The sequence below is a fragment of the Pteropus medius genome, unplaced genomic scaffold (assembly GCF_902729225.1).
Source record: "Pteropus medius unplaced genomic scaffold, Ma_sr-lr_union100, whole genome shotgun sequence".
Lineage (NCBI taxonomy): Eukaryota > Metazoa > Chordata > Mammalia > Chiroptera > Pteropodidae > Pteropus > Pteropus medius.
The window spans coordinates 3,735,085-3,761,102 of record NW_024346065.1 but is presented as its reverse complement, the minus strand read 5'-3'; the positions used below and the strand labels follow the sequence as shown (position 1 = coordinate 3,761,102).

The 26,018-nt window shown below is 51.3% G+C and overlaps 1 protein-coding gene across 2 annotated transcripts; it reads right to left on the bottom strand.

Moving 5' to 3' along the window:
* Positions 1-324: 324 nt before the first annotated feature.
* PLEKHD1 (pleckstrin homology and coiled-coil domain containing D1) lies at positions 325-25,669 on the bottom strand. Of its 2 annotated transcripts, none has more exons than XM_039875351.1 (13): positions 25,044-25,669; positions 16,215-16,308; positions 15,777-15,866; positions 15,467-15,543; positions 14,499-14,590; positions 13,468-13,520; positions 7,686-7,780; positions 6,151-6,244; positions 4,516-4,694; positions 3,816-3,948; positions 3,340-3,484; positions 2,814-2,963; positions 325-2,514 (listed from the first exon to the last, which is right to left on the bottom strand). In XM_039875351.1, the coding sequence occupies exons 1-13, from the start codon at positions 25,190-25,192 to the stop codon at positions 2,336-2,338; spliced, it is 1,530 nt and encodes a 509-aa protein (XP_039731285.1). In that variant the 5' UTR covers positions 25,193-25,669; the 3' UTR covers positions 325-2,335. The 2 variants fall into 2 exon arrangements, with proteins under 2 accessions (XP_039731285.1, XP_039731286.1); XM_039875352.1 differs by having other exon boundaries at positions 325-2,505.
* Between the last annotated feature and the right edge of the window lie 349 nt (positions 25,670-26,018).

Sequence of the window (26,018 nt, the reverse complement as noted above, 5' to 3'; positions counted from 1 at the left end):
AGCAATCCATAAAACTACGTTTAAAACTTAGTCTCCCCGAGGCTATTCCCACAGGTGCCGTCTGCTCTGTCCTTCTGGTGCATGCCCAAATCAGAAGAGAATCCAGCTGGTAGTCCCTGTTCCATGGGACAGCCAGGACCTTAGGGTGGGAACATAGATTTTTTCAGTTAATTGTTAAGAAGCTACTACCAAGAGGTGCAATAGTGGGGAGTACTTTCTTCTATAGAAACCTGTGTGTGTTAAGAGTACAAGCAGGCAATCCTGTGATTCCACATTTGGCCTGCAGGGGACAATATCTCTCTAGCAATGACCACACCACAAGCATACTGCAGGAAAAATATTTAATTGGCCAAGAAATAAGGGTTTTGTTTTGTTTTGTTTTAAAAAATCAGTAAGCAATTTCCACCTTTACATATTTTCACATAGGGATTTTGCTCTTTTATCTATTTACAGGGCTGGGTACATAATGAGTTTTTAACAAATAAATACTTATGAATTGACCAGTTGGTTGAAGATAACCCAGACTTGCCTGAGGCATGGTAAGTACATGGTGAAACAGGAGAAAATGAACTAGGGTTTGGTGAATGTGCATGGAAAAGCACTTTTCTTTCTAGTTAATAGCTTGCCCAGAAAAAAAAGAAATGCATTTGAAAATTTCCAAAAGATCTTTCTCCAAGAGCGAACCATTATTAATCTAATTCTTTAAAAACAAAGAAACAAAAAAATAAAACGGTAATCTTGGTTTTATAAATCTTTCCCCTCATGTGAAAGTCCACCCTACGTACATGTTAGGTAAGTGAGTTCCAGGTTGATGCAGGGTTCTACATGCGTAACAATTTTACATTTAGACTCGCCCCTTTCAGATGCATTGATTCTGAAGCACCTCCACCCCTGTCCCTACCTAGACTCCAGGAAGACTGGCGAAAGCCATCAAGGTCCACCCACCAATGAGGAGAGACCCTGGCAATTAGTTTCACCAGGCAGGTTTGAGCACAGAGCAGTGAAGCCTACCTACATGAATTTTGAGGCAGTAGTACTCCTCTTCCCACCGTATAGTCTCACGCAAGTCCCCAGACACCTGCGCCTCTGCCACAACTTACCCTGCAGCCATCTGTCCATCTCTCAGAATGGGCTTTTCACTCAGTTTTCCAAGCAGCAGAGAATCAGCACCTTTAATACCACCAGTGTCCCTGAGCACCCTGATCCCCAGGTAGACCCCCTTTCTGGAGAGAACAACAGACTCAGGCAGCCTCGGAAGGTGGGCCTAGAGGGAGAAGAGCTGAGCAGACTGTCCGTGGGTGAAGGACACACTCCACAGCCCTCAGCCCCATGGAGGGCGGTGATCTTTCACGAAAGCTGAAGATAGGTGTTTCGGCTTCACCCCTGATAAAATGGGGCCAACCAAGGGCTATTGGCCATTTTACAGGCCCAGGCCCTCATCTTCCAGGGTTCATGGTCACATTACTTCACTGAGTAAAGCTTCTGCAGGGAGAGGAGGCAGCCAGGGGGCTGAAGCAGGGGCAGCTGGGAGAAAGATGTCTATGATCCCACGACCAGCAAGGCCACAGCAGCCAGAGGGAGCTGCCTCCCTGTCTATCCGGAGAAGATAATGCAGTAGCCGGGGCCACCTTCTTCCACTCCCTGACTTGCTATTCATTTTCTGGGAGACCTCTCAGCACCACTGCTGACCCAGCTCCCAGCCCTAGGTACATACATATGCAGGAAGGATGCAGGGGTGTGGGGGTATATGTTGTATCACCTTCATAGGGTACTGAGACTGCAAGCGGGTAAGCTCACCTGAGGAGGGGAGTGAGCTGGTGGTCCCACAGCCAGGGACAAGAAAGGTGGCACTGTGGCGGTGTAGTGTGCTGAGGACCCAGAGCTGCTGTGCTAGGGCCCTTGACTGGGGGATGTCTATGGTTCTCTGGAGCAAAGAGAGGGTTAGGGAGCTCTTGGAAGAAGCAAGAGTCAAGGTGGGGAGGACCAGAAGGGTGGTGGGGTCTCAGAGAGGTAGAGTGGGCAAGGGAGAAGGCTGTGGGCCTTGCCCACCTCATTCCCCAACCAAAAGAAAAGTCTCCACATGCAACCAGGTCCCTTCCTGGCCTCACCATGACAACCAGGCAGCACCTAGCTAGGGCCTGCACAGGCCTGGTGTAGACCCAAGGGTAGGGTCTGGGATGGGGGTGAGGGAGGTAGCATCCCTGTCCTTTGTGGGCCCCAGGTGGAGCTCTGGCCCACAAGAGAGCTGATAGAAGCCAGGTAGAGTGAGCCTCGCCCTGCCATCTCTTCCCAGCCCCCACTCAGGGAAGACTTGGGAGACAGAAAGGAAAGCCCATCACTTTCCACCTCGGGGGAGCGCTGAGGATGGTCCAGGCTGAGTCACCATGATGTGGTAGATGGATTCCCGGAAGCGCTGGTCTCGGCTCAGCCGCTTGGCCACCTCCTTCAGCTCCTCCATGTTGTTGGCTTCCAGCTGGGAGGTCATGAAGGACTGGGACGGCTTCACTGGGGAGACAGTGGCCCCAACGGCCATGAACAGCCCTCCCTCCATAAAGGCTGGCCCTGTCCCCGACCCCAGCCCACCTTTCTCACTCACCATCCTGTGTTGCTGAGCTTCCCCCAGCCCCTTCCCATCCATGGGCTCCCCTAATCCTGGGAGAAGCCCAAGGCTGGCAGAACAGGTTCAAGGGCACATTGACCAGCCTCGGAGCTGGGCCAGCCCTTCCTACTCCCCATTCTGCCCTCTTTCTGCCTTGTCACCGATAGCCTGTGACCATCCCCACCCCGTGAGGCACACAGACGGCCACACTCACTGTCATTCCAGGAGGTGCTGGACCGGCGCCGGTGGAAGCGGCAGCTCTTGATGCGGCGAGTGGCCGCCTTGTGGATGTACACGGAGTTCTTCATGATGACCGGCATCTTGGCCTCCAGCTCCGCGTTCCGGATGCATTCCTCGAAGAACCCTGCGGTGGCGGCAGACCCACTGCGTCCTTCCCCACCACGCCCCACCCCTCCCAAGGGTCTTGGTGGGCTTGAGTGAGAAACATGTCGACCCCATCCCTTGGGAGACCAGAGCCACCTGCTGGTGGGGGCAGAACTGCAGGCTTTCCCCTCAAGGCCCCCTCCCCAAATCAAACAGCCAAAACGATGCACCTGGGAGATGCCTGTAGGCAGGAGTCTAGAGAAGAAACTCCATCAATATCTAGGAACGTTTAATACATACTTGACCCTGTGTGGGGCTCTAGGCCGGGTTCCGAGCCCCACGGGGCCTGGACTCTGGAGAGGGCTAAGCTCCAGGGCTAGGAGCCCCGGCACCGGGCACCACAGGGCAGGGCTTACTTTTCAGATGGCTCACGTCAGCCCGCATCCTCTCCTCCTTCTCCTTGTTCCGAATCTTGGAGTTGAGCCCTTGTTCCAGGCTCCGCAAGGCCCCTTCTGCTTCCCGCAGACGCCTTTCCAGGTCCATGCGGACCTTCACCTCAGCCTGCGGGAGGAGGAAAGGAGAGAGAAATGGGGTCCTGGGAAGCAGTTGCCACCTACTCTGGAAGCCTTCCCTGATTGCCCGGGGCTCAAGTGGGCTTTCTCGCCTCTGGACATGGAGTTACCACCTTCGCCTCGTCTTATGCCCTCTACCAGATGGCCTGCACTTGGCCCCGCACCCAGCAATGATGCCCCATAGAAGTGGCAGATCCACTGCTTCCTCTCAGGGTGGCTCTATTGCCTTCACCTGGCTGGTCAGATAGGCAGAGGTAATTCAGGTAGCTGCCTAATAAAGTGTAAGCAAGTGAGGGAAGTTTCCAGGTGAGGGGAAGCACCTTGAGCTCCTGCTCAGCCTGCTGCTTCTGTGCCGTCAGCTCCTGCAGCGAGTTCTGCAGCGCCTGGGACTGACTTGAGTAAAACTCACGCTCCTCCTCCAGGGCCCGCGAGCGTTCCTCGTTCTCCTTCATCCTGCCCAGGCGGAAGAGGCACTCAGTCAGAGCTCACTCTCCTAAGGGGGTTTCCAGTGGGAGAACAGTCCCTCGTAGAGACCTGGCTGGAAAAACCCAGGCTTTGGGAGCCCCAGAACTTTCTGGGTCTTGTCATCCAGGTGATGAGAGGGGTGGTGTGGTCAGTGGCAGGAGCCCTAGCCTTAGAATCACAAGACCTGAGTCCTGGGTCCAGGTCTTGCTGGTTCTGTGACCTCAGAAAGCACCATAGCTCCTTCAAGGCTGTTTCCTCATCAGTAAAAAGGGGTTAAGAGGACCTGCCCAGCTGGCCACAAAGCATACGTGGACCTAACGACTGTCTGTACTATTCACACCATTGCAAGAGATGATCCAGTCAGCTCTGGGTAGTAAAGGATCTCTTCTCATTTGCCTTCCCATTTTGTGGGGAAAATGAGTCCTAGGCAAAAAAAAAAACTGAGTGACCTATCTGGTCAATGCCAACTAGAACCCAAGAGTCCAGGTATTCATTTCAAGGTAAGTTACCAATCCCCAAAGCCAATCATGGACTCAGGCATCCCAGGCTCCTCACCGCTTCTCTGCCAGCAGCTTTTCCTCCAAGAGCTGCTGCATCTTCTCTTCAATCTGCCTTAGGTTGCTATGGAGACCCCCGCTGGGAGGGGGCTGCTCACTCTGATTGGCCAGTGTCTGTAGTTGGTTCTCATTCTCCTCCAGCATTTCCAAGGTTTTCTTCTTCTCTATGGAGAGTTCCTGGCATGGAGGGAGGGAAAGAAGAGAGAGAAGAGAAAAAGCCAAATTTAGGTTCTCCACCACGACTGCCCTCACCGGCCCTCCAATTCCAGGGAGTGATGCCCTCCTCCCTCAGTCTTCTATGAGGGACACCTGAAATGTCTTCATTCCGCCCTTGAGGTAAAAGGCCAACCAAAATCTCCTTCATCGCAACAAGTCAAGGTTATCCTTCCATCAAGGGTGTCAAGGAGGAGCCCAATGTGGCTTCCAGTGGAGATGGTACCTACTACAACTGAAGCCCAAGACCCAAGGGCACCATGACCTTCTCTGGTCCTTGTTCCTCCAGGGGCAAGTGAGAAACTGTTTGGCTCACATGAAAAACACCCAACAAGACCAGCCCAAGAGCAGATTCACATTCTCCCCATTTATAAGATCAGGATCTCGCACTACCCAGAAATTCCAGAATTGAAACTATCCATGGGAACCACCTCCCATGATGGGAAATGGAGAAATATAAACAAATAATGGCACCACAACAAACCTCAGTCAAGGGAGAATAGAAACCCTCACAATGTGCCAAACAGTTCATGAATTCAGTAAACATTACGATCCCCAAAATATTTCAGGCTCACTTTAGGTGCTGGGATTGGAGATGCTTTAAGACATAGTCTAGTGAAGTTCACAGTTTGGAAAACACAACCTAGTGTCATAACAGACGTACAAAGTGCCATGGGAACCCAGAGCTCAGAGCAAATTCCTGCCTCAAATAGTCAGGGAAGCTTGGCTGAGGTGATGTCTGAGCTGACTCTTAGAAAGATAAAAGAGTTCTCAAGGCAGAGAAGAGGCGAAAGGGCATTATGTGTAGAAGGAACAGTATGGGACAAGGTATAGAGAACGAAAACACTTGGCTTTCTCAGGATACACGAGCTCAGTCATTTGGAGTAGGGGCTGAGGTGTCTTTGTGCAGGTGGGGTGCAGAGAAGAGACAGAGGGAGAGTGGGCAGCAGGGGAGGAGAGGCTGGGGCCAGAGTTTGCATTTGCATGCCATCCTGAAGAGTTGGCACTTTGTCCGTGACACATGCCACCTCCTCCTCCCCCTCATAGTTTCTGTGGTATCAAATAGAGGTGACCTGGCAGTTGATTTTCCTTCGTGCTCAATTTCACCCTGTAGCAACTAAGTGAATGAGCCACAATCCTCCATCTGGTATAAAAATATAAGCACTAAAGAAGGTAGATTTCCTGAGGCCATGATCATAGCTAGGGCAAACTTGAATTTGCCCTTCTAGATCTTGTTTTGGGCCTCAAGTGTCAGCTGAGTTCCCAATGGTCCAGAGAAGAGACCCTTAAATCAGTGCTTCTTAGTGCCCATTGCTCTTGCAGATGACCCTCTGTGGAAATACCATTGGAAAAAACAGTATCATGTGGCCAAACTAACCAGCCTGCCTCTTGGTCAACCTGCCCACCAGTGTCCCCTCACCTCCAGCGTCTGCTGCAAGGACTCTGTGAGATGTCTCAGCTCCTTTTTCTCTTGCTCCACGCCTTTGAGGCATCTTGCAGTCAGTTCTAGCTCCCTGCAGAGACAGAGGTATGGATGGGTATTGCAGTGCCCGCCTCTCCCAGTTCCCTTTGTACACAGACTCGCTCCTGCTTTACTTCCTGATAAGGCTCAGAGAGGTCCTTGGAAAGCCAGCTCCTCTGCATGGCTGGGTCTTCATGGCAGCCACAGGGGCCCAGGGCTAAAAGGAGATCCCAGCCAGGTAGGGTTGAAGTCACTTACTCCAGGTACTCATGCATCTGTCAGTCTGGATAAACCCAGAACCATTCCACAGGCAGAGAAACACTGGGAGTACAAAGGGGTTCTGGCCTCACCCCATCTTCCCTGGATGGCCCCTGTTAGAATCCACTCATTGTGACATGGGAAATGGCTGAGGCCCTTCTCAGATGACAAACTCCTTGCTGTTTTTTTTAACAAGCCTGGGCCACCTCAGATTTTTACATCTGGCTTCACCTCTTCCTGCTTGGAATGCCTGTCCTTTCTCCTGCCCCAAATTTCCAAATCCTACCTATTCTTCAAGGCCCAGTGCATCTAACCTCTGTTCAAGCCCATAGGAACCAAGCATATATCTTAATTCTTATAGCACAGGGAGTGTGCCCCATGCCTCCTAGCACCTGGTTACATATTCTTGTGTTGATGTTTCCTAGGTGCGAGTGTGGTTTTTTTACCCAGATCCTCAAGGGAGAGGACTTATTTTCCATTCCAGTGTCTGGCATAATTTTGGAGATGAGCAGGTGCTTGGCTATTTACTTGGTAAGATCCTCTGAACTACTCCCTTCCCAAAATACATGTCTATTGACTTTCTTTATAAGGTTGTTTCAAGAAAAATCACTGATGATCAATAGTGATGATGATAACGATGATAATGATAATGACAATGACCATACCACCAACAGTACCCAGAGTAGGAGTCTCTGAATTTTTGTATAAGCTACATCAGAATGACCTGAGGAGTTTTTTTAAAATATAGATCGCTGGGCTCTATCTTCAAGAGGTTCTAATTCTGCTAAATGATTATAATGTGCAACTGGTTTGCAAACAATACACCGGACTAAAGATCACAAGGAACATCATTAGCCAGAATGTGAAGAGGCTGTGTAGGAAAGACAGGGAATGTTAGGAATCTTAGTTAATGGCACCTCCAGACCAGCTTCGTCCTATCTGCCCTGGGTAAGGAATGATTGACGGAGATTGTTGATGGGAGTGAGGAGGTGCTTGTCAGTACCTGCCCATGCTTCATGCCCCAGTGAGCAGAAGTGGTCCATGTAAATGGGGTCTATAGCTTTTACTGGGCCACCCCAAGGCCTGGAGCATTGGAAAGATAGACCAAACCAAGTCACCAAGTAGTGACAATCTCCTGGGCAAAGGCCTGTCCAGGCCTGATCGGGAATGTGGGTTCCAGGTGCCCTAACCCAGGTGTGCCTTCCTCCCACTCCCCTCCCGGGCACCACCACCACCTCTTGATCTGCTCCTGCTCCATTCTCAGTTCCTGCACCACCTCCTCAAACTGTTGCTTCTCGGCCTCCAGCACCTGGTTAAGGCGCTCAAGCTCCTGAAGAGAATCAAAGAGAAAGAAGAGTTATGGGCATCAAAGAGAATCCTCACTCTAACCCAGGGAACCCTCTGGGATTCAGCACAGTGTGGGGAATATTCTGAACCAGACTTGAAATTAAGTCCTGAGTAACCTTGACCCTCTCAATGCCACACAGTCTCAACAAAACCAAAACCTATGATGAGCTGGGCTCACTGAAAACACATTTTGTAAGCTGAAGGCAGAGTTTACAAATCATCCCAACATTATTTCCTGTGATTGGATGTGATGATAATTCTAGATGTCACTCACACCCTAAGTGACATCTAGAATTATCACTTAGGTGTTGGCTTGCCCTCAAGCCCTGGAAGGTAATGTGGTGAGTGTGTATTTTCATTAAAGAACCCTGAAGTGATATCTTTTAGAAGTGGCAGAGAAAAGCCATTACCAACTTCAAAGTCAGAGAATAAGGACTCTTTTCTCAAGGCATCTGGGAAGCAATGAGCACAGGTGGCTTCAGCTTCCCGTATACTCAGTCCCAAGGGACCAGGAAAGCTAGAAAGCCTAGGACAGGCTGGCCCAGGGAGCCAGACCAGTCCCTTTAAAAATTCTGGCAAGCATAAGTATTTTCCCAGCAAGTATGTGCCCTCTAGGGCTTCTGTTTTCCTGGAGTTCAGTAGCAGGTGGTATAGGGGGAAGTATACTTCAAGTGAAGCTTAGCCAGAAGCATTTTTGTGATGACTGCTTTGTTCCTCCACATTTTATACTATAGGAGGATATTATTTCTAGATCCACCTTCTCATCTTCTAGCTCCAAATTCCATCCTCATTTTCACCCAGGGGCTTTGTTCTCAAGAATCATGAAAACTCTGCCAGGGAGCAGCACTGCCTGGAGGAAGAAGTCGCCATTGGCTTTGAGGAGCTACAGAGAAGAAATAAAACCCAGAGGAAAAGGGAAGAGTCTGATTCCAAACCCAGGCCCACCCTCCCTAAACTTCTTACCCAGAAGCTGCTCTTTCTTTCCCTTCTGATCATTTTTGGCACTTCTGACATGGCTCATTAATGGTCATCAAGAGGATTGCTCACTGGCGCCCTGACGGCCTTCCTGGCATGCTGCATGGCCATGGTTTACCTGCATGAGCTGGGCTGGCTCATGGGATGGACTAAGGCCAGTGGAATGTGAGCAGAAGTGTGTCACTTCCAGGAAGATGCCTTAAAGAGATGGCATGACGAGCTATGTTCCCTTTCCCTTGCTATAGCAGCCAGTGTTTCTGCAAATGATGGAGGCTCCATTAACCTGGATCCCTGAAAGGAGATGTTGAGCAGAGCCTACAGCTGACCCATGTAGCTGAGTGAGAAATAGATGTTTGCTGTTAAAAGCCACTAATATTTGGGAGTTGTGTGGTATTGCAGTAGACATAGCCATATATATATATATGTAATATAAATAGAATTGAAATTTTATTCTTATAGACTTCCCCCTTTTCGATGAAAGGAATTTCATTGTTTTAAAAAGTTTTAAAGCCTCTATTTTAATACATTCTCTGTAGCTGACATATAATTGCTAGTGATGATAAACTTCTCTGTGGCCTCAGATTTTAAAAACCTGACTTATTGCCTCTCTCTGGTGGCCTCTTCTTGCTGTTCAGGGGACTGGGACAATTCCAGGCTGCAAGCATCCCTGTAAAATCACAAGGGCACCTGGCTCTTAGGGGCACCTGGCTTCTGCTGCTTCAGAACAGATCACCCAGGACCCTGCTGGGGGATGCCAACCCACACACAACCTTGGCTTCTCCTCCCTGGAGAGCCCCCTTCTCTAGCACTCCAACTTACAAATATTTCCCTGTATTTACTATTACACTGGGACATCTTTTTTGCAACTGAAAATGAGAGAAAGTAAATTATTAGAATGCTATGGAAATGTCTATACACCGCTGGTGGAAGTGTAAAAAGGTACAAATTTTCTGTTAAGCAATCTGGCAATATGCATCGGAAGTCTTAAAAGTTCTCATCCTTTGACTCAGTGTGATTCCACCTATACGAATCTACTCTAAAGAAATAATTGGAAAGTAGACCAGGATTAATGTATAAGGATGTTCACTGTGGTGTAATTTATAATAGTGAAAACAGCCTAGATTATCCAAAAATAAAAGATTAGTTAAATGAAACATTACATAGGATAAATCAGTACATGGTCACTAAAACTGATGTTTTCAAAGAACATCGAATGACATGAAAAATTGCTAAAGGTATAATGTTAATGAAGGTACAACAAACAGTATAATGAAAATGCAGTCCATAAAACTGAATATCTGACATGTTCCTGTTATGTTTAAAATATATATAAGAATAATGTATTTTTAAAAAAAAAAAAAGACAAAAGAAAAACACCAAAAAATTGACAGTAGCTCTCCGTCTATTGTGAGATTAAGTCTGTTTTCTAAGTTTTCTACAAGGAGCGTGATTCCTACCCTTAGGAAAAGCTTGTGTAGTAAAGAGGAAAAAGAAAGACAATCTCCTACCTGGCTGCTCACTTCTCGTCCACCTTTCACTTCACCTGTATGGCTCTTAAATAAAGCTAATGTCCAGGTGTAGCCTGAGAATGCTGTTTTGAGAGGAACCTACAACCTATAAGCTCAGAGCAACCAGAACCTTCTGTTCCTGCAGCCCAGGAGTAGCAACTGCCATAGACTGAGGTCAGCCATGACCTGCTTCAGCGAAAGCCTTTCTTCACTGTAGTTCTTCTGACTCTTGGACCAGACTTAAGTGGTGGGAGCATAATGTTGGAAAGAAGTCACTAGGAGGCAAATTCCAGCTCAATGAAGGAAGAGTTTTCAAATAACAAAGAAATAATGCAGAGTTTACCTCTAGCAGTAGTGAGTTGCCCACCACAAAATCAGGATCAACATCCATCGGGAAGGTCGATAAAGAGCCTCACCTTGAAATGGAAGGTTCTTTCCAGCTCCAAGAGCGTGTGCTCGGGGAGCACCCCGGTGGCAAGAACCTTGCCTGGCTGGCCCTGGCATTTCTGATTTCTCATGTGCTCACACACATGCAAGGCTGAGCTCTCACAGTTCAGCCAGAAAAGGAAAGGTAGGCAAGGCTGCCCTCCTCCAGGGTATGAGAAAGACGAGTCCACAAGGAGGTGGGGACATTTGAGGGACCTGTGCCCAAGGAAGGGCACAGTCTTCTGGCCCCAGGCAGATGAGCTTCCTCTGCACTCTGCCTGTGGCCCAGAATCCCAGGCCCTTTCTGCCACACGGAGGATGGCAGGGCTCCACCATCACATGGAGCATGTCTGCATGGGTCTGGCCAGTCCACAAAGCGCTCCCCTGCATTCAATTTCATTGAGCCTCACAGCCACCCAGGAGCTAGGTGGGCATAGCCACTACTCTTATCAGAGCATCACAGATGGGGAAACTGAAGCTCAGAGAGGTTAAGTTGTCCAAGGCCACACAGTCAGTGACAGAGCAGAGACTCTAATCTGGGTTTCCTGGTTCCAGACCCTGAGTCTTCCTTCAGGTCAAGCTGTCTCTTAGACACCAGAAAATCTTCATCTCATCACTGGGTCATTGTCCCAAGTCTCTTTCCTAAGTGGCCTTTGGCACACCCAGGCAATCTCTATGACCTGGATTGGAGATGGGAAAGGTACAGGGGACAGGCTGACCCATTATATGGATGAGCAAGTTAAGGAAGAAAAACCTCAATGGAATGACTCTGTTTTATTCTTGATCTGGAGCAAGCAGCTGACACAGGAATGTTAGCCTGGGCCAGTCCTCTCCCTCCAGTCTGCTCAGAGCAGCCTTCACCTCAGGAACCAGCTGGGCCTGAGTGAATCTCACTCACATTTTGTAAAAGCCAGGGAGTCCACAGCTGACAGGCCTCCCTCCTTCAACATGCTACGGCTTTAAGCGAGGCCTGTGTGCAGTGGGTCTCTGCTGTCCTCATTTCCTGGCTTAAGACCTAGATAGAACGTCTAAATTTTCCTCCAGCTGACTGCTGCCCCAGATTTAGCCTCTCTGATGGATCAGTCTGTCTTACTCCCTGCCAGTGGCTGTGTCTGTCACTCCATCCTACCCCCTGGCTTCCTGGGTTACCTGTCTTGAAGTTGCTCACAACCTACTAGAAGTCTCACTTCTCAAAATGTACAGAACTGTATGAACATAACACCAAAACTCCAATGTAGGACCTAGAATGAGAGCCTGGAGACACAGAGGCCCGAATGCCGCTGGGTGAGAGAGGGCTTGGTGCTGTCGCCATGCCAGTTCTTAAATCCATGCAATGCTAACGCAAATCCTCAACAGGTTTGGGGATTTTGTTTGGGTTCAGGTTTTGTTGTTGTTGTGAACGGACAAAATGATTCTGAAATCCAGCTGGAATAATAAATGGGCAGGATTATCTGGTAAATTTTTGGAAGAAAAATGTGGGTAGATTGTCCTACTGGATTAAAGTCAATATGTAATATAAAATTAGAAGAATGAAAAACGTTCATTCACGGAGTCGTTCCACAAACATTCATGAAGCGCTCAACCCGGGCGAGGTGCTGAGCCAGGCTCTGGAATGTCTGGGGTGCTTTGGAAAGATGACTGTAGGGCGTGTTTCAGAGCCCAGTGAGGAGTGGCTGGGAAGCATAAAGAGTTAGCAAGAGTCAGGTCGAGCGGCAGGCACTGAGCCGAGGCTGATGGCCCCAGACCTATCCCTTGCCTGGGAGAGGACAAGGAAAAGCAACTGGCAAAGAGAAGTATCCTCCCTCTGTGGGCCCCTTTAGGGAAGCCACTCTGCCGCGTTGGGCTTCAGGCAATTCACATGCCAAATGGGCCCATAATTAAATAACATGATTGTAATACTAACAAACATAGATACACATTAACATGCACTATGTGCCAAACACTTTATATGTAATGTCTCATTTAATCTTCACAACATTCTTAATAAGATGGGTTCAATTATTATCCCCACTGTTCATGTGAGAATATTGATGTTCAGTTCAGAGAGGTTAGGTAACTTGCCTAAGGTCACACAGCTAGAAGTGGTGAAGGTCCAATACAAACAGAGGCAGCCCGGCTCCAGAGTCCACACTGCTAACCACTACCCTACCCTGTCCATCAGGGGAGGTAATGAACAAGCAAAGCCCAAGGCTACATGGAGATTCCAAATGAAGTTAGACTTCAGAGGCTCCCTACCCTCCAATGAGGCAAGTGTTTCCTTTACCCCACAGGCTGCCTCAGGCCAACGCTGGTCCCCTTGAGACTTGTGTTATTGACATGTAGAGAATGAAGGAACTCCTGAGATCATCTAACCTGATCACGCTTACGGCGCCAGAAGCCCCTCGATGAATGAGAGGCCATCACAGCCTCCTGTGACTGTCACCAGTGGCGACCAGCTCATTACCTACCAAGCTTATAAAATTTTTGGAGGGCTCTTTCCCTAAGAGGTGGTTGCCCACCTTTTTTATTTTCCTCCCCAGAATTGGCAAGGAGAAATAGAGGTCTTGCCAAGACACTATAGCAAGTCCCAAACACTGTCCTCTCACTGGCCTCCCTGTTCTGCCCATCTGATTTTCAATCCAGTTCTCTGAGCGCCCGGCTCCCCCACATCATTCCCTAATGCCAGAAGCACAAGCCAGTACACCTTGGTTGTTCAGGGGCCCACAGAGAGGGAGGTTGTGGGGAGGGGCAGTAATTCTGAGCAGCCTCAGTGTGCACCTACCTCTCTCTGCTCCCTCTGCAGGCAGAGTTCTTCCGTCTCCTCCATCAGTTTGTCTGCCAAAGCGAGCACACAAACACTGTCACAAAAAGCCCACTCTAGATCTGGTCCTGAGGGTACTGGTGCCACAGTCACCTCTGTGACCCCCAACTTCTCCCAAGGACGAGGTCAGCACTGCCATGCCCAGGCTAGCTAAAGAGCGGGGCCAGCTCCTGGCAGTGGAAGCTCCCTTGCTGGCCTGAGCAGCTACCCTCCTTTCCTGTCACTGTCCCTGCTTTGTGCATTTACAAGGCGAGCACAGCCTCATCCTTAGGAGCTCAAGTATGTTCCTGCACCCCCAGGGGTGCTGTTAACCTCTGCGGGAGAGAGCAGGTCCTATGGAGAGAGGTGTCTGGAGCAGGCAGAGGGGAACCAGTGCTGGGGCTCCATGTGTCTAAGAAGGTTGCAGGGGAGAGGGTCCCAGGCAAAAGACCAAATCTTGGACTCATATTCTTCTTCCCCAAACAGCATGTTAACAGGCCAGTCAGGGCCACAGGGTCCTGGAACCCTGTGGTCAGGTTTAAAGTGGGCAGGGGGTAGTGTTGGGGGCAAGCCCAGGACCTGGCGGCCCAGGGCAGGATAACATCGACTCCATTTACAGAGTCCTTACTGCGTGCCTGACACAAGTGTTTACAGGCGTTCTCATTTAACCCAATCCCCATACCGCTTCCAAAAACTAGGGACCATTTTTGTCTCCATTTTAAGGACAAGGAAATTGAGGCTTAGAGAGGCTGTGCTGCCTAAAATAACACATGGCTGATGGATAAGTGACAAAGCCGGGTCCAGAGCCCAGGCTCTCCTGCCTCCTCATGCTGGCCAGAAGGACATTTATTACATCATAAAGCCCTCCAGGCTCCACGGTGGTGTCTGGCTCCTCAAAGCCTGCTAAGCCTCTCCCAAGACAGCCCGCCCTCCGGTCCTTCAACAAGCCCCTGGCCCTGAAATGCTACCATCAGGGAGTCTTACTCAGCCTCCAGCCCATCCCTCCAGCCAACCTAAATACTCCTGCTTCTCCTTAGCCAATTGCAGACCCTGGGCCTCCAGGCTTTTGATCATGGCTTCTCCCAGTTGGGCATTCTTCCAAGTCCTGGGGAGGGAAGGCAGATGGGACCGAAGAGAGAAGAGGAAGAAACACAAAATTCATGAAAACAGAAGGGTAGAAGAGAAAGAGAATGTGCATGTTTTGTACTTGCCCATTCCTTCTCTCCAGAATCCTAGCCTGCTTTCACGCTGACACCCTTGGCTCTGGGCATGCCACCAGCATCTATCAGTCACAGTCCCTGGAGGCTGGCCCAGGCTGCAAAGTGGGACACAGTGGGCTGGGCCAACAGCCCTTTTGGAGGAAAGAAGAGATTGCTTCTTGGCTGCTTCTACAACGCTGAATGCCCACCACCAGGCACAAGACCTGGCACAGGGCACACATTCAGTGTTATTTGTTGGACAAAAAGCATGACCCGGCTTGAATAGGCAGGTACCAGGATAAAGGCTTGCGTGCAAATGGACTGTGTTGGGCTGGAGGTTTCTATGATCTGGCCCCTGACTTACAAAGCACTAGCTCTGGTCTTTGCTAGGATTAATGATGGGCCTGGGGAGGTGAGATGGGGGTCAGGAGGCACCCAAATCCTAATAGTTGCTGGATTCACTCCCAAGAGTTGGAGACAAATGGTGCCCATGTCTGTCACCTGTGACTCTATACAAAGAAAGTTCACTTTGCTCAAAGCTCACTTAAGAGACCCCTCATGGATGCTCTGAATCTGGCCTGTCTCCTCTCGCCCACCCTAACTTGTTCCCACAGCCCTAACCTCAAAAAGGCCCAGACATTTTCCTCCCCACCCTGCCCTCTCCTGGGGTCTTCAGTGTCCACCAGGATCCCAGCAGGGAGAAAGGAAGATCAGAGTCGGTCTAGCCCACACCCCTTCCCCTTCTGGACCTCAGGCTGCCTCCTCCTGCTGGGAACACTTACACCTTCCCTGACTCCTGCAGCATCTCCAGCCACTGTGTCTGCTCAAACTCGGACTCTGCCGCCAGCAAGATGTTCCCCTGCCAGGAAGAGGGGCCACAGTGTACCTGAGAGGCACTCTGAGGACACAGAGGTCACCCACAGGCCTCTGAGGCTCTGCTCTCTCACCCCACATCCCCATGGCACTGACAGCCCTCCCAGGCCAGGCCACTGGAGGAGTTACCCCCAGGGACCTGGGGGGGGGGGCGGGGGGAATCCCAGAAAAGCTGCTCTCCCCTTGCTGAGCCCAGGCTGAGGGGACAGCTTTACTCACATGGAAGTCCTGGTGGGAGATTTTCATGGCGTAGGGCATGCTGGGCTCTTCCTTGGCCTCCACCAGGCAGCCCCCCAGAGGGATGACGCCCTGAGAAAGAATAGGAACAGGCAGTCCCCACCACACCCCGCCCAGGTCACTCAAGGCTCCTGGGAGCCCTCAGCCAAAGCCAGGTCCTGCTGAGGGTCCCAGGCTGGGAGTCAGACCAGAACTCTGCCAATGAGGAGAGGTAGGGCTGGGCAGGCTCCGGGTCACAGGAGGGTGGTGACTCAGCCCAAGAGGGGCAGGGAGTCTTGTGCCCCAGGAAGGATTTGTTCTCTAGGCTCTCTCTAGACCAGAGCAAGGAAAGAGATAGTCCCTTACCCTCACAGGATACCCTCCCCTGTGGTCCCTACAGAGTCCTCCCCCTGCTATGGCCCCGGGGACAGGCCCCCTCACCTTAGGATGTATATTGAAGTATTTATTGGTTTCAAAGCTCTTTTTTTCACTCTCAGAGTAGTAAAGAAGAAAGCTCTCTTTGATGATGAAAAACCTAAAGCAGGTGGCGGGGAAGGAGGGGCAACAAGGAGAGAAGGGTGAGGTTCCTCGGGACGAGAGCCTTGGGATCCTGCACTCACATGGGGAGCCCCTGGGGACGCCAGCTCAGACTGATCCTCAGAACTTACATTCAAAATTTGGGCAAAGGCCTCAGCGGGCCAGCTGCCCGCCACCACCGGCAGCCAATACTTGTACCAGTGGGCAGCTGAACTGGGAGGCTCACAAGAGGCCTCCAGATGTGGCTCCTCCATCTCCCCTGAGCTATCACCCTCAGCCCAAGAGGTCACCTGTGGTCCTTCCCCTGCAGTACCTTCAGCCCACTGAGCCATTATCTCCAGTCCCTTAGGGTCTCCCCAGGAAAGGCCGGAAGGAAAGGAAGAAGATACAGATTCCAAGGTGGGTCTTTGGACAAGTGATGATGAAGGTTGGCGATCGCATGGAATGTGCTTACCAGGCTGGTGCAGCCAGGCCGGCAGCCCGCATGTGACACTTGCACTCCTTAATGTCTCGGACTGCTCTACAGCCTCCTTCTGAGACTCAGGTCCAAGGATCTCTGGGCTCCTGGTGCTTTCTGACTGCTGGGGATCTAATAGCCTTGATGCCTTTAGGTGGAGCACTTGGACCCAGCTGGTGACCCTCACAGGACTAATGACTGCAGCTGACTAGGATAAGATGATCCTATTGGGCCTCAAAGCCCCAAGGCTCCAGGACACCCAGCGTGGCTGGCTCCTTCCTCCCAGGGCCCCTGCTGTTGTAGCGATGGGACTGGGGGAGCTGGAAGCAGTGGTGTGCTGGCTGGAGCTGGCTCAGATGGGCTCACGACAGCCGACAGTGTGATTCTCTTCCCGGCTCTGCCTTCAGCGACATGTGTCAGTAGCTTGATGTCAGTCATAGTGGGAGTATTTATACCATGAAAATCATCAGATCTACAGAACACTGTTCCATCTCATGGCACCCCAAGAGAGCCCATAACCATTTGCCAGCGCACCTCTTGTGAGTGGGTTGAAAAGTTGCTAGCGGGCATCATGAAGCCAGTGAATTTCTGAAGGTTCCGCCAGCCACGTGATCTTTCCTGAGGCCATACCTGCTGTGGGGAGGGTCCCCGGGACTGCTGCCGCTGCCATCGCACCTCCACCCGCCCCCCCAGAAAGTGAAGTGTGCTTTGTCTTTTGGTGTGTGTCTCACTCCCACTCCTGTTCGCCATTTGCACGGATCCTCTCGGCCCAGCCAGATACAGAAAAGGAGCTGTGGACCCCAGAGGTGACATCCTGCTAATATCAATTCTTCCCCAGGGCTTTCTGCCCCCAGCAGAGAAGAGGCGCATGAACACCACCCTGTATAGCACGGCAGGGCCATTGCTGGCCCTCTCGCACCTGACCCTGCCCACCTTCTCTGCTTTCCCACCACTGAGCTCACTGCCTCCCACCTGAATCCGAAAGGAGACCATGTAACTCCCTGGAATGCCCTCCCTCTGGCTCTTCACCTGGCCGAATCCTTCTCACCCCTAGTGACCAGCCCAGCCCGCACTGCCATCTAAGCTCCTCCCGTACCTGCTGATTGGGCTGCACGCTTGGCGCTTAGCACCACTGCCACATCCCACGTGCCCATCTTGTTCTGAGGTTGACTCTGGGCTCCTGGATGGCGGGCCATGCCCACTCAGTCCTGTGGACTGAGGGACGATGTGCCCTGCCTGTTCCAAGGGAACTTCACAGAGTCAGTAAAAATGCAGGCTTTTGCATCAGACACACCTGCCACTTCCCAGCCAGGGGGCAAGTAAGCTTACCTTTCTGAGATTCAGTCTATTTATCTGAGAATGGGGATAATGAGACTTATCTGATCATTGTAAGGATCAAATGAGATTGTGCTTATCACTCTGCTAACTTGCAGAGGATCCAGGACAGGGCTGAGAGATGCACTCACGTGGTCTAAATATACGTCACCCACAGGAGAGTATAAGACAGTCAGCACAGGGTGGCCTCCTGGGGCCCTTTCTCCTCCCCTTTCCATGGCTTCTGAAATATTGTTATGGACTGCACTGTGTTCCCCCAAAATTCATGTTGAAGCCCTAACTCCCAATGTGCCTGTATTTGCAGATAGGGTCTTTAGAAGGTACAGTAAGTCCTCACCATCATCAGTTGGTCCTGTGACTATGCAACATGACATATAACAAAAGCAATTTTATCATAGGCTAATTGCCTTAACTAAGACAAATACCTTCTTACCTTCCTGACACTTCTGGAGGCCCCTATCCACCCAGGGCAAAGCACTGTGCCAGGAACTTGGGGGTGCAGAGTGACAGGCAGATGATCATTAGACACATGGGCAGGGAGCAAACAGGGACTCTGGAGTCCACTGACCTCCATCTCTCCAGCCACAGTCTCAGGCAAGCTCCCGGCCTGGCTGAGCCGTCCTTTCCAAGCTCCTCTACACAATGGGGTGCAAATATCCATCTTTTGGGGCTGCTGTGAAGATTCATTCATTGATTCAACAAATAATTGCCACCTCCTCTGGGCCCAGCAGAGTTAGGCAGGCTGTGTGAGGGCTGAGATAGTTACAGTTAATGTAGGTGTTCTCACGTGCTGGTTCCTGTGCTAAGTGTTCTGCAAGTATCAGAGGATTTGATCTACGTAACTCTCTTGGAAGGTAGGGCTCTTTGTTCCCGTTTTACAGATGAGAAAACTGAGGCCTAGAGGTAAAGTAATGTGTGCAAGGTCACAGCTAAGGCAGAGGTGGTGCTGGGATTGGAATCCACGGACAACAGTTCCTGCTCCTACTCTCCACACTACTCGGCCCAAGGAGCATTTCCACCCTCCCTTGTGCCAGCACCTGGGCAGGAAACGGATGGGCCAGAAGCAGCAGGTATCAAGGCTGGGGTAGTTAAGGGTCAGAGCTCTGCCGCTTGCCTATGGTGTGACCAGGGCAAGTCACCTGATCTCTGTAGGCCTCAGGTCCTTCAGTGTAACTTGAGAATAATAGCACCTATCTCTTAGAGTTGTCAGGATTAAATGAATTTGTTCATATAAAGACTTAGAATAATGTGTGACACATGGTAAATATTCAATAAATGTTTACTTTTACCATCACCACTTTTGATTAAAAAAATAAATAAAATAAATGTTTACTTTTATTAGTACTACTACTGGTATTAGGTTCAGTACCTGCTGCAGCCTTCCCAGACCTTCCTTCCCATTTGCATTCCCAGGGCTCCTACTGGCGTGAGCTCTTGGCTTCAGCCCAGCTGGCAGTTCCCTGTTCCCCAAACACATGGCACTATCCTGCATCTACCCCTCCCTCCTGTGGGAAGCCCACCCTTTTATCCAGGCCCAACTCTAGTCCTGGGGGAAGCCCTTGTCTTCAGACCCTCCTTGTCTACCCCATGGGGTAGCGAAGACTAGAGAGTGTGCGTGAGGTAAGGGGTCCGTGTCAACACTGGCTGCCTCCTTTCTCTGGTCTTAAAAAATAGTATATTCATTTCTAGATTAAGGAATATTTATAAGGTGCCAAGACACACACTTTACTGTGTGTTATTGACATCATCTTATTTAAATCTCTCACAATAACACTGAGATGGAGATATTTGTTTTTCTCTTTCACTGGTGAGGAAACTGAGGCGCACAGAGATTAAGCAACTAGTAAGAGGCAAATTTGAACCTCAACTCTGTCTGTTGACAAAGCCACACGTTCAAATGCTGTGCTCTCTGAGGCCTGGTTCTCATCACCTGGAATTGTTGTAACTGCAAAGTCCTGGTCAGCCCTGGTCAGAGAGCATTAATCAATCACCTGATAGAGTCAGGTGCTGGGCCCTGGAGCTTGATTTCTGGCCCTCAAGGAGCTTAGAGTCAAATGCAGGAGAGAGTGTGTAGAAATCAATAATTTAAAAAGTATCTAATGTTTTTCGAGCTCTTCCTTTGTTCCAGGCCCTTAGTAACTTAATGATGTTCTTAGTAACATCATTAAGTATGTTAACTCATTCACTCATCACATGAGCTAGGTGAGGTAATGAACAAAGAGAAGTTAAGTAGCATGCTCCAGATCACACAGCTGGTAAGTGGAGAGTTGGGATAATTATGTTTACTGCAACACTGTAAAGCACAAGAGGACCCTGTGACACTGTAAAGCACCAGGGTACACTGTAACATTTTAAGTTTGTATGAGATACAGGAAGAGTGCAGACCAGGGAGGAGTGAATGGTTTAGGTGTCTGGCCAAGGGAGTTCTCTAAGAAGAGGTGATGTCTGAGCAGGGTTTTGAAGAATGAATAGGAGTATCTTAGGAATCTGGGGGGAAGCAGAAGAGGGAGATAGATCCCAGACAGAAGAAACAGCATATGCAAAGAACAGTGTGTTCAAGGTTATCAAAATATGTCTGGTATTACTGGCAGATAAGTGCAAAAGGGGTGGGCAGTAGTGGGGGTGGGGAAGAGGAGTAGAGACCAGAGCAGGGAAGGGCGTGTAGTCTGTGAGAAGGCTGGGCTTCCTCTTAAAGATGAAGAGAGCTGCAAACAGGGTACTTGTGAGGTCAAATTGTAGTTTTAGATATGGGGAGGGTGCTTTGAGGGCTCCACAGCAGGCAAATTAGTTATTAGTGTTAATAGAGTTATTACTTATTGCTGATAAGAATCAGCAGGGCTGGTTGAATAATTAGACAAGGCAGGAAGAACAGAATCTGGGATAACACAAGGACCAGGACTCCGCTTAAGTGACAGGATGGACACAGGTGCCAACCAACATAAACTGGGAACCCAGTAGGGATTATCCTAAGCTTTACCCCTACCTTTACTCCCCTCCTCAATGCTCTGAATTCAACAAGGCCTCAAACAGCTTGGAGGCCAACACTGGCCTCACAACTGATCCAGCTGGAAGTCAGGGGAAATGTTACTCAGACCCACAGGTACCTTCTAAGTTGGGCGGGTTCAACAAAGATCCATCCCCTCTGCCGAGCTCCTTAATGTTTAGAGATGTAAAAGCCACATTTAGGAGCAGGGGCTGGAAAGGGTCTTGCATCACAGAGTGAGAGAAATTTGGAGTTGGGAGAATTCCTGGGGGGCAGTGGGGAGGAGAGGGATGGGAAAGTACAGAGGAGAGGGAATCCAAGGAAGATGACAGAGTCTGGAGTCCTACAGTGTCAAGGCTGTGGTGAGATGGGTGCCGGGAAGGCACGAGAAACCTGGAACTCACACTCAGGAGGTGTTTGTACTTCTGTGATTTAAACGCCTCCTCCGCCTCTCTTTGCCAAGTCTTCCCTTCAGCGTAGACCACTACTCACAAACACCAGTGCAAGAGACTGTGCGTCTATGTGGCAATGAGGAACGGTAGGGGGAGACCAAGAAATGAGCTGAATTCCACATCTGGTGGCACAAGCGCTGCCTGCAGGGGACAGTGAATTGATCCATAAACAAGGAAGCAAGTTTAGAGCCTCTCGGGGATTAGAAAGACACGCTGGTGCAGGTTTTAGACTCCCTCAGGATGTGAGATTAGACTTTGGGCCAAACTTATCTCTCAAGAGGGCAGCAAGAGCCCAGGGGCTATGGGAGCTACCTGTGGGCTACATGTCACAGGAAGGAGGAGGAACAGGCAGCCTGGCTGCCCCTCCTTCTCTAGGCACAAACCTCTAGAATAGAACCAGAGCTCACCTCCTTTATCCCTGAGGCCCTTGGACACTGAGATGGGTATATGTGGGTTGGAGCCACCAGCTCCTGGTTCCCTTGGCACTTAGGGGACACTGTGAATCAGCTCCCTGAGGCAGGGCCCTACCAATGTTCCACAAGAGTGAACTGCGGCTGGGCTGGGCGCAGGGCCCACTGGCCACCTTACATCTGGAAGAAGGAGGGACAAGAGGGCGTGTGGATGCTTCTGCTGCAGGAAGGACTTGACCGGGCCCTCCTCATCAGGGGCTCTAGCCTTGGGACTTGTTCAGAAGGGATTTGGGAGAGAGACTAGAATACTGGGGACAGTATTCTAAAACTAGGTTAGAGTTCACCTGCCGACTGGACCAGCCCCACCATGGGCTGACACCGCCTGAGGCCGAAACACTCCACTCCTTTGCTTCCTGTCCGTGAGCTGCCCAGGTCTTTGCAAACGGCACCAGGGCCTCCATTGCTCACAAACTAAGCGGGGACAGTCATCAACCATACCCTCTAGACACCTCTCCCAGATTCTCTTACCTCTGTGAAGAAATGTTTTTGATTCCTTTCTCCTTTCGTTGCCCATGGGAAAAAAGCTGACCCTTTAGCTCAAGGTCATCTTCCTAGCACAGGAAGGGCAGGGCTGCTGGGGTGGTAGGGGTTGGAGGCACATGCCCTCAGACAGACCCTGAGTGGAAGAGGTTTTATGGAACCCAGCTGGCCACAGCCGGTTTCATCCTGCCTGTTTGTTATTTATGCAGTGCAGGAACCTTTCCAGGCCCCCTCCCCTCAGCTGCGCAGCTAGGGCATCGATCGCCCTAATGGCACGGCGCTGTGGTGGCAGGCCTGAGCTGCCCCCTCCCCAAGCCTTCCCGCTGCTGCCAATTAGCTGAGGTCCAGAGACTCCATTTCACAAATGGGGAACTGGGGCTCAAAAGGCTCTGCTGGGAAGTGAGAGGAGACTAACTTTAGCATCATGCCTCTCCCACCCCCAGACCCACTCTGGCTGGCTCTATCGCTGACACAAGGGTAAATTGTGTGTGTGGTGTATTTCTACAACTGTGAACATGGACAGAGGCCAGAGTGGGTAGATGTGATGTTAGTCTTTTCTGAGCCCCAGAGCAGGGGGAGTCTTTGCATAGTGACACCTTCAGAATTCTTGAGTGGATGGTTTTTTGAGTGGATGGTTTTTTGAGTGGCTACTCAGGGAGATTCTTGGGGTGGGGGAGGTGCTACAGCTCTCCAAGCCCTCCCTGACTCCACTATTGAGCTTTTAGCTGGGAGTCTTTCTCTCTGACACTTGCCAGTCCTAGAATCAATTCTGGGTGCAGGGGCCAGGTCCCCACAACTGTGAGGGAACTCAGGGACATACCCTTGGCGGGGTGTGGTCACAGGCTCCTGGCATTTACTAGGGACACAGGGGAAAATGCCTGGCAGAAATCTTGGATGACAAGACCCAGAGGCAATAGCAAGGACAGCAGCCGGACACAATGGAGGGGTATTAGCTGCCTGGAGCCACTGAGGCAGAAGAGAGAAGGGTAGGGGGCATCCTACTAATGGCACTTGAACCTACTAGCAGCTTTCCCACCCCCACTAGAGTGCTCTGCTAGAGACAAGGCTGCTCCTGACCCTCAGGAGCTCCAGCTCAGACAACTAAAAGCCCTTTACAAGATGCTCTCCATGCTGCCCCAGGCCTCCATTTAGGGGGTCAGAGATAAGCTTAACTTTGGAGGAATTCAAGGAGCCTATATCCCATTAAATCCCAGAGACAAACCTGGCAGGACTAACAAAAGTACATATGTGAAACCAGCTTTGTAAAATGTGAAACACCATCCACAGCTCCATTTGCTCTGTGGTCTTGTAGAAATAATAAATAATTCATCCAAATAGAACATCAGAACCAACCACAACCCCATCCTCATGATCTGTGGTCCTGGGAACATTCGATGCCCCCTTCTCAAGGGCAGACTCATGGTATGGGATGGGAAGGGGCATCTGGACACACTCCTGTTTCTTTGGCAGGATCACACCCCTAGGGAGGGCCAGATCAGGGTCCGAATTCTGCAGGCCATTCCAGTAGCAAATCTCAGAACTGAGATTGGCTTGAAAGTGGAAACTGTCCAGAAGATGGCCCATTGCTCTTGAAACCAGCATTGGGAGCTTCCTGCAAGTTCAGGACTGTGAGCTCCCCCTTCCTCCAATAACTTCAGCCCACTTATAAGTGGAAAGTGGCTGATACCTGGAGAGTCACCTCTGAGTTGGGGACCTGGAAGCTGGTCCTGAAAGACTGGGCTTGGGGCTGCTCTGCACCTCCCCGCCACCTCTTCCAACAGATCAATTCGTCAGACAGGACCAATCTATCCCTCTCCCCACTCAGCCTCTGCTTGTCTCCACCCTAGCTGAGAGCTGAGCCCCTCCTTTCTGTTCCAGCTTCTCAGCTGGGAGCACTAGAGTATCTTTTCCTTCTGCCCAGATTTAAATTAAAAATATATATATTTCAAGGGCCAGTTGGAAGGGTTGCCAGACATTAGCTCCACCGGGGGCTGGGTGAAGACCCTTCCTCACTCTGCTGTCCTGAGCCTTTCAGAAGCTCCCTCAGTGTGCACCAGATGGGGGTAGGCAGAAAGGTTGGGGATAGGACACCAGTGCCCCTCCTCTAAGCCTACTCCTTGCTCCTTGAGGCCTGGGTGAGGTTGTAAAGATGACATAATTGGCAGTGGGGTCCCAGGAGAATATCGTTGGTTGAAGATGGAGTGTCTTCCTCCACAGCAGAGTCTGGCCCAGCCTGACCCAGCTGGGCTCCTGCCATGGCCACGTTCTCTTCAGCCCACACCCCACCTCCCCACCCAGATTTTGATCCATTCCACAAAGAATTCACCACCATCCCCAGGCCAGTGGTCCCACCCAGCTCTACTAGCCCTGGGGCAGAGATCCACATCTGGGATCCACATCCTCCAGTGGGAGCCATGGTAGAGTGAAATGGGGCGAGGCCAAGGTCACAAAGGAAGGCAGAGGCAGGGCCGTAACGAAGGAGATGGAGGGGGTCCTTAGGCCTTGGGCTCCCCCCGCCCCCTGGCGGTCCTCACGGGGCGCGGGAGGCCCACTCACCGCCGGGACCACTTGGCGGATGGCCGCCCAAAGGGTCGTTTCCACAGCACACCGTAGAGCTGCACTTTGGTGCTGATATCCAGCGCGTCCGAATCAGCCTGCTCCAGGGACGGCGAGGGCGACACCGAGTTGGACTTGGACGTGAACATCCTGCCACAGTGGGGCTGCTTCTGGCCGGGCCCACCCACTCCGCCCGCAGGCAAGGACGCGAGGCTCCGGGCGAGGGCGGGAGAGCGGCAGACGGCTGCGGGCGCCGTCGGGGCGAGTCCCAGCTAGTGGAGACGCGGAGCAGCGGTGTCTGGAGCTGCTGCATTAAAGCGCGCGGGCCCAGAGCGCAGCGCCGAGGGGGTGCGGGGCGCGCAGCCTGCGGCTGGGGCTCGGGATTGGAGCCGGCCCGGCGGGAACTTGGCGGGGAGGGCGGCTCAGCCTTCAGCCAGCAGCATTTGCCCTCCCCGCTACCGCCCCAATTCTATTGTCCCGGATTGGCTGGGCGGGGCAGGTGAGCGAGCTGGAGGCCCGCCGCGAGCGCCAATCAGTGCGGGCGCCGGCCGGAGGGCCGGATTCAGTGCGTCTGGAAGGTCCCCGCGGGTCGCTCGGCCCAGGATGCGGCCACAGCATCTCCCCTCTTCCCCGGTTCCCTCTTGCGTGCAGCGCCTACATTGGAACTGGGTACACGTCTGCTTTGTGATGGGCTTGGAGTCACCCCTGCTCGCCTCTGGGTGGGGGAGAGCAAGCGTTTGGGGTCATACAACTGGGCTTAGAATCCCAACTCGGTCCTTACGTAGCTCCACGAAACTGCAGTGAACCTTGGTTTTCTCACCTGTAAAGCGGAGATGCTTGTACCTCCTAAGGTAGGGCTATGGGCAGTTAAGACTAAGTGCCGGAAGCACCTGCCCGAGAGGAGGATTCATTCCGGCCCGCAGCCGCTCCCAGCCCTCCCCGCCCCCTCAGGTAGGTTTCATTTTGCACCGCCGC

What these genes read in the sequence shown, in the direction of transcription:
- PLEKHD1 (XM_039875351.1), bottom strand. Translation starts at nt 25,192, where the DNA reads ATGTTCACGTCCAAGTCCAACTCGGTGTCGCCCTCGCCGTCCCTGGAG. An exon ending in TCCGCCAAGTGGTCCCGGCG is followed by an intron (nt 16,309 to 25,043) that starts GTGAGTGGGCCT and finishes CACCTGCTTTAG; the next exon opens with GTTTTTCATCATCAAAGAGA. An exon ending in GAGCAGGAGCAGATCAAGAG is followed by an intron (nt 6,245 to 7,685) that starts GTGGTGGTGGTG and finishes CTGTCTCTGCAG; the next exon opens with GGAGCTAGAACTGACTGCAA.